General features: G+C 51.4%; 1 protein-coding gene across 4 annotated transcripts in view; it reads right to left on the bottom strand.

Moving 5' to 3' along the window:
• The window catches only part of Aspscr1 (ASPSCR1 tether for SLC2A4, UBX domain containing), a 50803-nt gene extending 35833 nt beyond the window's left edge, over positions 1-14970 (bottom strand). For 2 of the 4 annotated variants that reach the window (XM_004655048.2, XM_045159444.1), the window contains exons 1-4: positions 14843-14970; positions 13736-13791; positions 8631-8745; positions 6157-6257 (exon numbers count right to left, since the gene is read on the bottom strand). In XM_004655048.2, the coding sequence (XP_004655105.1) occupies positions 6157-6257; positions 8631-8745; positions 13736-13791; positions 14843-14944 (374 nt within the window). In that variant the 5' untranslated portion in view covers positions 14945-14970. Of the gene's footprint in view, positions 1-6156; positions 6258-8630; positions 8746-13735; positions 13792-13994; positions 14062-14441; positions 14628-14842 lie in introns of those variants that run through there. The other 2 variants (XM_045159445.1, XM_045159447.1) reach the window with 2 other exon arrangements.
• Positions 14971-15301: the final 331 nt, after the last annotated feature.

Here is a 15301-nt window from a genome sequence, read left to right as displayed (position 1 = left end):
TTCTGAGTTCTACCCATGGCCTGCATGGCATTCCCAGTGGCCAGTGCTGCTCAGATGCTACGGGTCGGAGCTGAGCAACATCCATGTTCAGAAAGAGCCACCGTCCAAACCTAAACTGCCTTACTCCAAGAAGTCCACCCAGTGGTCCACCCCATACAAAGTAAGCCTACCTCAAACAAGCCAAACTCAATAGGGCCTCATATGAGCTGTGAACCTGACATCCCCACAGGCAAAGCACTCACTCTGTTCATAGATTCTTCCATCTTCCTGGAAGCATCAAGGGGTGACCAGCTTCCTGCCTGTCCCACTTGGCAAAGATTAGGAAATCCCAGAGCCCTGGGCTAGGGCGAGAGCCACTTGGAACACATGGTTCTCCTTTATGTCTCCACTGAGGAGACGCTCTGCTGCCTCTGCTGCACGAGTCATCCTCAGGCTGGAAACACGCCTACCACGGTACTTTCATCCTGCTTTACGGTAAACGGGCACCAGTTTCAAGACAAAGCTCAGGTCTGAACATTTAGAGCTGCAATTTACGGATGCTCTACCTCTCAGTCCAGACAGTGTGTCTCTGAATTTATCCTAAGGGAGGAACTTGAAAAGGGGGGAGGGATGAGGAGGGGGAGCCCAAGGGCTGGACGGTCCATGTAAGCTGTGTCTGTATAAACTAAACAATAGGGATCTGAGAAGCCAGCGCCTGCCAGCACCAGCACACTGCTCAGATACACGCAGAAGACAACGCCTGCCGGCACCAGCACACTGCTCAGGTACACACAGAAGACAGCGCCTGCCAGCACCAGCACACTGCTCAGGTACACGCAGAAGACAACGCCTGCCAGTACTAGCACTCTGCTCAGGTACACGCAGCAGACAACGCCTGCCAGCACCAGCACACTGCTCAGGTACACGCAGAAGACAACACCCGCCAGCACCAGCACACTGCTCAGGTACACGCAGAAGACAACGCCTGCCAGCACCAGCACTCTGCTCAGGTACACGCAGAAGACAGCGCCTGCCAGCACCAGCACACTGCTCAGGTACACGTAGAAGACAGCGCCTGCCAGCACCAGCACACTGCTCAGGTACACGCAGAAGACAGCACCTGCCAGCACCAGCACACTGCTCAGGTACACACAGAAGACAGCACCTGCCAGCACCAGCACACTGCTCAGGTACACGCAGAAGACAATGCCTGCCAGCACCAGCACACTGCTCAGGTACACGCAGAAGACAGCGCCTGCCAGCACCAGCACACTGCTCAGGTACACGCAGAAGACAACGCCCGCCAGCACCAGCACACTGCTCAGGTACACGCAGAAGACAACGCCCGCCAGCACCAACACACTGCTCAGGTACACGCAGAAGACAATGCCTGCCAGCACCAGCACACTGCTCAGGTACACGCAGAAGACAACGCCCGCCAGCACCAGCACACTGCTCAGGTACACGCAGAAGACAGCACCTGCCAGCACCAGCACTCTGCTCAGGTACACGCAGAAGACAATGCCTGCCAGCACCAGCACACTGCTCAGGTACACGCAGAAGACAGCGCCTGCCAGCACCAGCACACTGCTCAGGTACACGCAGAAGACAACGCCCGCCAGCACCAGCACACTGCTCAGGTACACGCAGAAGACAACGCCCGCCAGCACCAACACACTGCTCAGGTACACGCAGAAGACAATGCCTGCCAGCACCAGCACACTGCTCAGGTACACGCAGAAGACAACGCCCGCCAGCACCAGCACACTGCTCAGGTACACGCAGAAGACAACGCCCGCCAGCACCAGCACACTGCTCAGGTACACGCAGAAGACAGCGCCCGCCAGCACCAGCACTCTGCTCAGGTACACGCAGTAGACAGCGCCTGCCAGCACCAGCACACTGCTCAGGTGCACACAGAAGACAACGCCCGCCAGCACCAGCACACTGCTCAGGTACACGCAGAAGACAACGCCCGCCAGCACCAGCACACTGCTCAGGTACACGCAGAAGACAACGCCCGCCAGCACCAGCACACTGCTCAGGTACACGCAGAAGACAACGCCCGCCAGCACCAGCACACTGCTCAGGTACACGCAGAAGACAACGCCCGCCAGCACCAGCACACTGCTCAGGTACACGCAGAAGACAACGCCTGCCAGCACCAGCACACTGCTCAGGTACACGCAGATGACAGCGCCTGCCAGCACCAGCACACTGCTCAGGTACACGCAGAAGACAACGCCTGCCAGCACCAGCACACTGCTCAGGTACACGCAGAAGACAGCGCCCGCCAGTACTAGCACTCTGCTCAGGTACACGCAGAAGACAACGCCTGCCAGCACCAGCACACTGCTCAGGTACACACAGAAGACAGCGCCTGCCAGCACCAGCACTCTGCTCAGGTACACACAGAACACAGCGCCCGCCAGCACCAGCACACTGCTCAGGTACACACAGAAGACAGCGCCCGCCAGCACCAGCACACTGCTCAGGTACACGCAGAAGACAGCGCCGGCCAGCACCAGCACACTGCTCAGGTACATGCAGAAGACAACGCCCGCCAGCACCAGCACTCTGCTCAGGTACACGCAGATGACAGCGCCCGCCAGCACCAGCACACTGCTCAGGTACACGCAGAAGACAGCGCCCGCCAGCACCAGCACACTGCTCAGGTACACGCAGATGACAGCACCCGCCAGCACCAGCACACTGCTCAGGTACACGCAGAAGACAGCGCCCGCCAGCACCAGCACACTGCTCAGGTACACGCAGAAGACAGCGCCCGCCAGCACCAGCACACTGCTCAGGTACACGCAGAAGACAGCGCCCGCCAGCACCAGCACACTGCTCAGGTACACGCAGAAGACAGCGCCCGCCAGCCCCAGCACACTGCTCAGGTACACGCAGAAGACAGCGCCCGCCAGCACCAGCACTCTGCTCAGGTACACGCAGAAGACAGCGCCTGCCAGCACCAGCACACTGCTCAGGTACACGCAGAAGACAGCGCCCGCCAGCACCAGCACACTGCTCAGGTACACGCAGAAGACAGCGCCCGCCAGCACCGGCACACTGCTCAGGTACGTGCAGAAGACAGCGCCCGCCAGCACCAGCACACTGCTCAGGTACACACAGAAGACAACGCACCAGGAAGGGACCTGAGCACCTTTAAAAAGGGGCTTATGACACAGTCACCCAGGAAAACAAGACAAAGGTGGGTGTGGTTGCTCTCCTATAATTCCATCACTCAGGTAGGAGGATCACCATGAGTTCAAGGGCAGCCTGGACTATAGAGTGAGTTTATGACCAGACTCAGCAACTCAGTGAGACTTTGTCTAAAAATTAAAAGTCAGGGCTGGAGAGATGGCTCAGTGGAGGCACTTGCCTACAAAGCCAAAGGGTGCAGATTCAATTTTGCAGGACCTAACCTATGTAAGCCAGATGCACAAGGTGGTGTTCATTTGCAGCAGCTAGAGACCCTGGTATACCCATTCTCTCTTTCTTTCTCTCAAATAAATAAGAATAATTTTAAAAAATAAACATAAGTGCTGGAGAGATGGCTTAGCGGTTAAACGCTTGCTTGTGAAGCCTAAGGACCCCGGTTCGAGGCTCAGTTCCCCAGGTCCCACGTTAGCCAGATGCACAAGGGGGCGCACGCGTCTGGAGTTCGTTTGCAGAGGCTGGAAGCCCTGGCGCGCCCATTCTCTCTCTCTCCCTCTATCTGTCCTTCTCTCTGTGTCTGTCACTCTCAAATAAATAAATAAATAAAAATTAAAAAAAAAAACAAACCATAAAATTCAGCTGTGGACTCTACATGATCTACAACTGGCTGGCCAGGCAAGATACACCCACTGGTGCAAGTGTGTGTGTGTGTGTGTTTGTTCACACGTGTGTGCCAAATACAGCACACATGTGGAGATTAGAGGACAACTCAGGATATTAGTCAATACAATCCACCTTGTTTGAGTCAGGGTCTCTTTATTCACTGTTGCGTATGCCAGATTAGCTGGGTGACCAGCTTCCAGGATTCTCCTGTCCTCCACCTCCCACCTCACAGTAGGCGCACCAGGATCCTCACTCCTGTGTGTGGCTTTACCCAAGTGCAGGCCATCAGGCACACAGTGCCAAGCGCTCTCACACTCTGAGCCATCTCCCCAGGCCATTCCTTTCTTTTCTTGGAGACAAAGTCTTGTCACATAGCCCAGACTGGCCTGGAAATTGCTATGCAGCTTAAACTGGCCTCAAACTCACAATCCTACTGCTCTGCCCTCCTGGATTACATGCACAAGTCAACACATCTGGAAAAAATAATGCACTTCGAGTGGAGGAGGCACTAGGAAGATGGCTCAAAGGTTAAAGGCATCTGCTTGTACAGCCTGACACACCAGGTCCCATCCTCAAACCACCCATGTAAAAATACTTTTTGGTGGAGTGCTAGATATCCAACTCAGAGCCTTGCACATGTTTAGCTAGTGTTCCACCACTGAGCCACTGAGGAACATCCACAGCCTGCAAGTGTGCATCAGTGACTTCACCAGCATTCTGAGGACAGTGAAAAGCACTACAGTTCCTACCCACCTCAGCTTTCATCTCTCCCTGGCCTATCAATCAGATGACTGCTCACACTTGGCCTCTGCTCATTTTCCTTTAAATATTATTTATTTGAGGGGGGGGGAGAGAGGGAGGGAAGAAGAGAGGGAAAGAAAAAAAGAAAGGAAGGAAGGAAGGAAGGAAGGGTACACCAGGGCCTCATGCTGCTGCAAACATGAACTCCAAATATATATACTATTTTGTACATCTGACCGAGCACTGGGGAACTGAACCTGGGCCATCAAGTTCTTTGTAAACAAACACCTTCACCTACTGAATCAACACATCACTCCAGCACCAACCTCTGCTCATTCTTAATCTACTTCAGACCTGGCTTTGATCCCACAGCCACTGTGACTGCTCACAGGGTCTCTGAAACCCCAACCTGCACACACTGCATCATCATTGCTCAAGACAGCTCAGAGTAGGCTTGCTACAGCAAGGTACTCCCCACCTATGGAGGCACCACAAGTATTGTGCTCAGCATCACCTTTCTACATGTACAAAGCACTATGGCAGGCCATGTTCTCAGTGCTTAAGACCTACAGGCTGACTTCATCTACACACCACTCACAGTACAGATGGGGCCACCCAGAAAAGGCAAGCAATGCAATTACAGTCAAACAGCCCACACCTTCTGCTCCTTCCACTCTGCGTGCCTGGTCATCACAAGAAGACAAACTTTGCTATTTTGTTTCTCTTGCTCCAGGTGGGTACACCTCCCATTTCTCCCTTCTTTTCCTTCTGTATCCCTCCTTCCCTCTCTTTCCCTGTTATGCGTATGTTGTATCTATCCCCCTTTCTTTCTTTCCTTTCTCTCTCTCTCATTCTTACCCTTTCTTTCTCTCCCCTCCTTTCTCTTCCCTTTTCTCCCTCTCCCCCATTACAATAAAATCTTGGATCTAAAAAAAGTAGACAGATGAGGCTGGAGAGATAGCTTAGCAGTCAAGGTGCTTGCCTGCAAAGCCAAAGGACCTTAGTTCAATTCCTCAGAATTCATGCGTGCCAGATGCATATGGTGGTGCATGCATATGGAGTTCATTTGCAGTGGCTAGAGGCCCTGCTGAGCCCATTCTCTTTTTCTCTCTCTCCCCTCCCTTCTAATAAATAAATAAAAACAGAAACAATTTTTTTATAAGTAGACAGACTTCCAAGCTACAAAGAAAACTTAAAGAGATACCATTTTCATGTGCACCAGGTAGTGTCACACTCCAGGCTGTTAGAGGAGGGGTCAGCATGTGGCCTTTTGCCTGTTTTGTTTAAGGGCCCCAAAACCCAGATCCCATGCAGCGTAGGAAGGTACATCCCATATCTTATTTCCTCTTCATTGTTCACTAGCAATGGAGGCTTTCAGGCCCCACAAAGATGGAAATATGCCCTTCCTCTTCTTGGAGAGGAAGGTTGAGCCACTGGGCTGGGAAGCATAATATGATGAGCAGCTGGCTGCCCACACCCTCTGGGTACCCATCTCTCAGACAGGACTACAAGTGCCAAGGGGCAGGACTCTGGCCCCAAGTACAGTGTGGGTTTCAATCTTCTGCCAGGAGGGGGCAGGAAAGAACAAGGGACCTGCCCACCCATGCTTACCTGGTCTGTGCAAAATGGTTGAGAAGCTCCCAGAGGGTCTGGCGGGAACAGAAAGTACCCTGCAACCGGGAGCCATCATCCAGCTGCAAAGCAATGCGAACCTGGGGAGGTAGAACAGAGACCTGACTACAAAGAAAACTGCAATCCCATGAGACCCTAGTCAGTCTCAGGCCCCTCCCCAGCATCACCATCATGTGCAAGAGCACTTCTGAGTAGGTGATGATATGTGGGTGGCCATCATGGAAATGCAACCTGCAACTCCTCCCCCCCCCCCCGTGACTGGCACCACATGCAGCCCACAGCACCCATGAGATGTGAAAGTCTGATGAGAAATTGCCAAATTTGGGGTTGTCATACAGTAACAGATGACACCTAGTGTGTTCTGATCTTTTTTTTTTTTTTTTTGAGGTACTGTCTCACTCTGGTCCAGGCTGACATTAACTCCCTATGTAGTCTCAGGGTGGCCTTGAACTCATGGCAAATCCTCCTACCTCTGCTTCCCGAGTGCTGGAATTAAAGGCATGAGCTACTATGCCAGGCTTGGGTTTTTTTGTTTGTTTGTTTGTTTGTTTTTCTTGAGGTAGGTCTTGCTCTAGTCCAGGCTGACATGGGATTCACTATGAAGTCTCAGGCTGGCTTCAAACTCACAGCAATCCTACCTCTGCCTCCTAAGTGCTGGGACTAAAGGGGAGCACCACCACACCTGGCATACATTTTTAAATATTTTTTATTTATCTGAGAGAGAGAGGTGCAGAGAGAGAAAGAATGTGCACGTTAGGGCCTTCAGCTGCTGCAAACTCCAGATGCATAAGCCACCTTGTACACCTGGCTTACGTGGGTCCTAGTTATTGAACCTGAGTCTATTGGCTTTTCAGGCAAGCGTGTTTGTTACCTGCTAAGCCATCTCTCCAGCCCTTTTTTTTTTTTTTTTTTTTTTGGAGGAAGGGGTCATTCGAGGTAGAGCCTCACTATAGCCCAAGTTGACCTGGAATTCTCTATGTAGTCTCAGGGTGGCCTTGAACTCACCGCAATCCTTCTGTCTCTGCCTCCTGAGGGCTGGGATTAATGTGCCACCACACCCGGCCCTCATGTTTTTAAGTAATATAAAAAGACCATGGCCCAACCTGCCTGATTCTTGGCTCAGTGTAGGCCAGTTGTGACCACTAATGGTCTAGGGTCAAGCTTCCTAACAAGAATGAAAAGCATCTTCCAAGCTGGGCATTGTGGGGTATCCCCAGTAAGCCCAGCACCCCTGAGGATCACAGATCTGAGGCCAGCCTGGGTAACAACACAAGTGTTTTCCAATAATGTAGGAAGAACACCTAAAGCCGGGAGTGGTGACACACGCTTTTAATCCCAGCCCACAGGAGGCAGAGGTAGGATCGCTGTGAGTTCGACGCCACCCTGAGACTACATAGTGAATTCCAGGCCGGCCTGGGCTACAATAAAACCCTACCTCAAAATAACAAAAAAAAAAAAAAAAAGAAGAAGAAGAAGAAGAAAAAGAAGAACAGGCAAGAGTAAGCACAGACCCCAGCAGCACACAATGAGGGCGGTTAAAGCTGTGGCTTCTGCTTCCATCCCCAACAGCCTCTAGAAGGTCTAGTTGACCTGGGGAGAAGTCATAGCACAGTCAAAACTGCAGCTGAGGGGTTAGAGAGATGGCTTAGTGGCTAAGGTGCTTGCCTGCAAAGCCTAAGAACCAAGATCTCCAGTATCCATGTAAGCCAGATGCACAAGGGGGTGTAGGTATCTGGAGTTCGTTTGCAGTGGCTATAGACATGCCCATTCTCACTTGCTATCTGCCTCTCTCTCTTTCTCCAATAAGTCAGTTAGCAAATAAGTTTAAAACTGCAGCTGAGGTGCAGCAAGCCTGGCAAAGCCTCCAGGAGAGGTTAGCTGAGAATCAGGAAAGCTGCAGCCTGGTTCACAGGGCTCTTCCAGGTCTGTGACCAGAAACATCAGGCTGGTAGTGGAATGCTGCTGATAAATGTGGATGGATGTGGCAAAACACACACACACCTTCCCACATTAAAGAGGGAAATTTTCTGGGCTGGAGAGATAGCTTAGTGGCTAAGGTGTTTGCCTGCAAAGCCAAAGGACCTTGGTTTGATTCCCCAGGACCCATGTAAGCCAGATGCACAAGGTGGCACTTGCATCTGGAGTTTGTTTTCAGTGGTTAGAGGCCCAGGCATGCCCATTCTCTCTGCCTCTTTCTCTCTTGCTCTCTCAAATAAATAAATAAAATTTCAAAAGGAGGGAAATTTCATTTTCAGTCCTCAGTTATCAAAGTAGGAAACACTGCTCTGTCCTAACCCAGAAAGGCAGAATGGAGGCCAGGACTCACAAAGCTTTCCCCAGTCCTTCTCAGGCCCATGGCCTCCTACACAGCCCACTGCAGGAATGTCTTATACACTCACAGCACAGCAGAGGCAGAGACGCAGGCTTGCTGGGCCTCACACCTGGCCACCTACCATGTTCGCAGGTCCCTCACGACTCCGGGATGCAGGCACCATCTCCAGTTTGGCATTGTTGGGCAGGTTGGCAAATCTCCACTGGAGAGAGAGGTCAAGCACAGACCTCTGAAACCTGCAGGACAGACAGTCAAATGCTGCCCTACAGACCCAACTTACTCCAGCCATAGCCAGGCCACTTCCCCACCCACTGTTCTTCAGTTGAAAGGCCAAAAAGTTACATCCTGTAGAGACAAGGGACAAGTCTCCAACCTAGAGGATTTCAGGAAGGAGAGATGCAGGGCTGGCAGGTGTAGGAGCAGGAAAACTCTGTGAGCCTCTGGGTGGTACAAGAGGCAACTACACACACAGCCTGCAACAGAGGCAGGCCTGAGAGCTGACCCTCAGATGTAAACCTGCTCAAGACACGAGAAGACTACCCTCAGATACGCCAGATGCCGGGAGGGCCCTGGTTTAGATGGTAAGTACCAGTCCATTCAAGAACCCCTTCCCTGGGCTGGAGAGATGGCTTAGCGGTTAAGCGCTTGCCTGTGAAGCCTAAGGACCCCGGTTCGAGGCTCGGTTCCCCAGGTCCCACGTTAGCCAGATGCACAAGGGGGCGCACGCGTCTGGAGTTCGTTTGCAGAGGCTGGAAGCCCTGGCACGCCCATTCTCTCTCTCCCTCTATCTGTCTTTCTCTCTGTGTCTGTTGCTCTCAAATAAATAAATAAATAATTAAAAAAAAAAATGAACCCCTTCCCATCACTCCTGTCTCCTGCCATCCTCTCAAGGGACATGAAGCAATCACAGATGGAAGATCTTGGAACAGTCAGCCCTATGACCAATCCAACATCCTCACAGCAAGCTCAGGCCAAGGCCAGACAAAAATCCCCATCTGCTATCACCTCTCTGCTTGTGTCTTGAGAAGTCAGCTATGTAGGAGGGCCTAAAAAGAACTCAGTATCTCCAAACCAATAAAGGCCAGTACAAAAACAAAAAGTGAGCCAGGCATGGTGACACACCTTTGATCCCAGCACTCAGGAGGCAGAGGTAGGAGGACTGCATGAGTTCAAGGCCACCTGAAACTACATAGTGAATTTCAAGTCAGCCTAGGCTAGAGTGAAGCCCTACCTCAAAAGCAAAATAAAATAAAACAAAACAAAAAAAGCAAGGCCACTGGGCATGGTGGTGCATGCCTTTAATCCCAGCACTCAGGAAGCAGAGGTAGGAGGATCTCCATGAGTTCAAGGTCACCCTGAGACTACATAGTTAATTCCAGGTCAGCCTGAACCAGAGTGAGACCCTACCTTGAAAAAAAAAAAAAAAAAGCAAAGCCAGGCATGGTGGCACACACCTTTAATCCCAGCACTTGGGAGGCAAAGGTAAGGAGGATCGCCATGAGCTCAAGACCACCCTGAAACTACATAGTGAATTCCAAGTCACCCTACAGTGAGGCCCTACCTCAAAAAAACAAAAAAGTCAAAATAAATTTTTTTTAAAAGTAAGAACAAAAAAGGGGGATGCTTAACCAGGCGTGGTGGCGCATGCCTTTAATCCCAGCACTCGAGAAGCAGAGGTAGGAGGATCACTGAGAGTTCAAGGCCACCCTGAGACTACAGAGTGAATTCCAGATCAGCCTGGGCTACAGTGAGACCCTATCTCGGAAAACCAAGAAAAAAAAAGAAAAAGAAAAAGAAAAAAGGGGGGGGGATGCTTGAAAGATGGCTTAGTGGCTAAGACACTTGCCTGCAAAGCCTAAGGACCAAGGTTTGATTCCCCAATAGCCACATAAACCAGATGCACAAGGTCTGCAGTTCATTTACAGTGGCTAGAGGCCCTGGTGCACCCATTCTCTCTATCTGACTCTCTTCTTCTCTTTCAAATAAATAAAATATAAAAATATTTTTCTCTTATTTGAGAGAGAGAAGGAGAATGGGTGCTCCAGCCACTGCAAATGATCTCCAGATGCATGTGCCACTACCTTGTGCATCTGGCTTATGTGGGTCCTGGGGAATCGAACCTGAGTCCTTTAGCTTTGCAAGCAAGCACCTTAACCCATAAATGATTCACTCCAGCCCTGAAATATTATTTTAAAACAAAGGTCACGCCGGGTGTGGTGGTGCATGCCTTTAATCCCAGCACCCAGGAAACAGAGGTAGGAGGAACGCCATGAGTTCAAGGCCACCCAGAGACTATACAGTGAATTCCAGGTCAGCCTGGGCTAGAATGAGACCCTACCTTGTAAAACAAAAAATATATAATAAATAAAAGTAAGTAAAATAAAGGTAAATATGCAAGGCTAAGGGGTGATTCAGTGGGTACAGCGATTGCCACACAAGCATGAAGAGTAGATCCTCAGAACCCACATTAAGCTGGACACAGTAGCGTACATCTACAACCCTAGCATTCCTCAGTGAAAGGGACAGAAAGGATAATCCCCAGAAGCTTGTGGGACAGCTAGTTTAGCATATGCACTGGCAAACAAGAGAGGGCAAGCCAGGCGTGGTGGCGCACACCTTTAATCCCGGTACTCAGAAGGCAGAGGTAGGAGGATTGCCATGAGTTTGAGGCCACCCTGAGACTACATAGTGAATTCCAGGTCAGCCTGGGCTAGAGCAAGACCCTACCTTGAAAAACAAAACAAAACAAAAAAAAGCTGGGTTGAAGAGATGTCATAGCAGTTAAGACTCAGTGGCTAGAGGCCCTATGCACCCATTCTCTCTCCCCCCTTTCCCTCTAAATAAATAAACAAAAATTAAAAATAAATAACAATGAATTAAAAAGCTGAGTGTAATAATGAATACCTTTAATCTCAGCATTCAGGATTCTCATACCTTGAAGTATGAGAATCCCCAAGTTACAAGCCAGCCTGGGACTACAGAGTAAGTTCCAGGTCAGCTTGGGCAAAAGCACCACCCTACCTCAAAAAACAAAGAGAGACAGCCAGCAATACAAAACTGGAAGCTGCATACCCTTGGGAGATACAAGAGGCACAAAAAGGGCTCAGAAGTAAAGATTTTGATCTTAGTTATTTATTTATTGGGTTTTTGAGGTAGGGTCTCACTCTAGCCCAAGCTGACCTGGAATTCACTATGTAGTCTCAAGGTGGCCTTGAACTCACAGTGATCCTCCTACCCCTGCCTCCTGAGTGCTGGGATTAAAGGCATGTGCCACCATGCCCAGCTCTAAAGTCAATTTTTTTTTTTCGAGGTAGGGTCTCACTCTGGCCCAGGCTGACCAGGAATTCACTAAGTAATCTCAGGATGTCCTCAAACTCACAGCGATCCTCCTCCCACTGCCTCCTGAGTGCTGGGATTAAAGGCATGTGCCACCATGCCCAACTCTAAAGTTGATTTTTTGATTTCTATTTTAGTGAATATTCAGAGGGAAACTACAGAACTAGGTAGAAAATTCTGTTTGAAATTTTAATACCAGCCTGACTATGCAGATATAAGACATTTTGGAAGCAATGGTTTTCTGGGCAGTGACCAGTTTATAAAGCCCAAATGTGCTGGGAAGAAATGAGAAAGAGGCATTGTTGATATCACTCTTCAACCCAAGGTATAAAACTGCAAAATGCCAGAAAAGATGCTAGTGCAAGCTAGTCCAAGGAAAACAAAGAACTGGAGGGGACAGGCTCTGCTGGGGCACCCACCAGGACAGAGGCAGCACATTTTAAACAAATTACACAGTTAGCGGTTGGAAAGAAGGCATGGGAAAAGGTAATACAGAGTTACAGAGGAGCTGACTCAAATCATAGTCATTGCTCCAACCAGACATCATCATATGGACCACAGGCAGGTTAATGGACAGAGAAGGCCCAGAGCTGTTTTTGTGTTTTGAGGTAGGATCTTGCTGTAGCCCAGGTTAACCTGGAATTCACTATGTAGTCCCAGGGTGGCCTTAAACTCATGGTGATCCTCCTACCTCTGCCTCCCAAGGACTGGGATTAAAGGAATGTATCACTATGCCGGTTTAAGGCACAGAGCTTTAAGACAGGATGCTTGAGATGGCCCAGTCTTCACAGCAAGTGATGTGGAAGGCCAGAATGGAGAATGGAGACTGGAATGCCCTGGGAAACTTCTCCCTAGAACACCCATAAGGCACTGGGCATGGTGGTGCCCACCTTTAATCCCAGCACTCTGGAGGCAGAGGTAGGAGGATAGCAGTGAATTCAAGGCCAGCCTGAGACTACACAGTGAACTCAGCCTGGGCTGAGTGAGACCCTACCTTGAAAAAACAAAAATGAGAAGGCCCATAAGGCAGTGTAGACAGACCAGGAGAGACGGCTCCTAATCCTAGACCTCCAGTGTTAGGACAACAGTATAGAAACAGATCTTTTAAAGTGAAAGGCTCTCCATGGGATAGAAATCCACACACCTATAGTGCCAGGGTCTGACCTTCCTGTGCCCTCAAACCTTGAAGACCAGATGGAAGCCTGCTCTGGAAATCAGAATCCCCACAGAGAGACACTCAGAGACTCCAGGGACAAGAAGGGCAGCACTTAGTTTATGAGTTTCTAACCTTTTCTCCATGACTAGCTCTTTGCCCTAATAAGAGCCCCACCAGAAACTTAAACAACCAAATGTACTAAAACCTCCTGTGAGGTTGAGCAGCAGCTCCAGAAAAATTACAGGTATGTATGTATGTATGTATGTATGTATGTATGTATGTATGTATCTATCTATCTATCTATCTATCTATCTATCTATCTATCTATCTATCTCACTATCCTAGCCCCCCAGAACTTGTGAACATGACTTTATTTAATATATAGGTCTTTATAGATCTAAGTAAAGGATGTTGAATGAGACCACCCTGGACTAACCCATGGGCCCTAAATTCAATGACTAGTGTCCTCATAGCACACCAAGAAAGCCATGTGAAGATGAAAGCAGAGACTGGAGTGATGTGGCCACAAGCTGAAGAACGCCTCCCAACACAACCCAGGCAGAAGTGTGGAGGCTTCCCTAGGACATCTATAGAACAGCCCTCCCCATGCCTCCAACACACCTCTGTTGTTTGAGCTACTTGGGGAAGGAAGCTTGTCCAAGCCAAACAGCATGTGTGAGAAGAATGGAAGCACAGACAATGAGAACCCCACGGCCGGGCCCCAACAAACTCACTTCAGATCGTATTCACTGGGGTTGAAGTCCTGCCGCCGGCACGTGTCCTCCAGGACCTGGAGGATGAAGGGACAGTGAACCCTGTATGGGTCAGGGCACTTTTCTGACAAGCACAAAGGCCAGCCACTGGCTGCCCGGACAAAACCTAGTACAAGAGTACGCAACCCGCAGCCCTCTCAACAGGTGCAAGCAAATGGTACTTGCAAAATACTGCCCACTTTACCCCTCTTCCTACTTGGGGTGCTCTTCTTCCACCTGCCTTATTCCTCCAATGGTGGTCACAACCTGTCCATGCCTGGTCCTGTGCCCCCGTTTTAGAAGGCTTCCTGCCACAGATGTCCTATCATACACCCAGGGAATAACGTTCGAACTTCAGTTCTGCTCTCTGCATCAAACCTGCCTTCAGAGGAGGCTACATAGTGGCCCTGTACACTCTGTGGCCTGGCTGCCTCTGTGCACCGCCTCCAGTGACCGGACCTTTACGCATGAACCAAGCTCGGAAACAGCCCAAATGGGTCCTTCTAGGGGGTCCAGGGACTGGGTGGGCTCTGCCAGAGCCCCATTCTGAACTCTATGTCCCCTTTCCACACTTGTGCGCTCCTGCTACAGACATGGGCTTTGTGCGCTTTTGCATCCTCACTGTCCCCAGCAGCCGGGGCTTAATAATCACTGAAGTATATAATTCGTTGGAGGTCACAGCGGCTACCGTCAGAAGCGCAGTGACTTAGCAAAACTCGCTTCCGGGCAGAGGCCGGCAGGTCTAGAGTCCGCGGTATGGGCCCACGCCGGGCAGCAAGGGCCACCACTCTTCTCAGAGCCCACCGCGGCTAGGCCTAGCTGGAAATTCGGGGACTCATGAGAGACCTCACAGTCTTGGGGTCCCCAGATCCTGAGCCTCGCCCCCGAGAGCCACGCCCACCCCCGCGGGAGCCGACCGCGGCGACCACAGGATGGGGAGGGCCGCCGCCCCTCGGGACACGTTCATTGGCTGGGCCAAGCCCCGCCCACCGGCTCCCGGTCCCGCCCCGAAGCCACCGCAGAGGCGGGCCTAGCGCGGCTGCCCTCGCCCTCCCGCCTGCCCTTCCTCCCCGGGGCCAGCGGCTGAACCTGCAATAGGACGGTGCTCGGCGTCACCTTCACGGTATGGCGCCGCCCGTTCGGGGCCAGCACCGATACCGCGGAGCCCCCGCCGCCCGCCGGGGCCGCCATCTTCCGCTCACGTGACCTGCGGCCGGCTCGCCTTCAAACAACTTTATCAGCAACAGCCCGGACGCACAGCCACCGGGCCTCGGGGGCGGGGCCGCGGCGCTTCCGGGCCACGCCCCCTGCGCGGCGCCACGCCCCCTGCGCGTCCCTTGGCGGCCCACGGCGCGAGTCTTGCCAGGCGCTCCCGGTCGCGACGGCGCGGACCCGAGGGCTCTCCCGGTACGGACAGACTTTGGCCAGGCGTGCTGCCTACACGTCCCGTGCCTCGACGGCTGGAGCTTACGGTCCAAGCTCGGGACATTTCCTCCAGGAAAGCCATGCGGCTAGCCTGTTGCCCTGCAGCTCCCTGTCCCAGCATAG

Source organism: Jaculus jaculus, chromosome 9 (genome assembly GCF_020740685.1).
Source record: "Jaculus jaculus isolate mJacJac1 chromosome 9, mJacJac1.mat.Y.cur, whole genome shotgun sequence".
NCBI classification, from domain to species: Eukaryota; Metazoa; Chordata; class Mammalia; order Rodentia; family Dipodidae; genus Jaculus; species Jaculus jaculus.
This window is presented reverse-complemented; position numbering and strand designations above follow the sequence as displayed.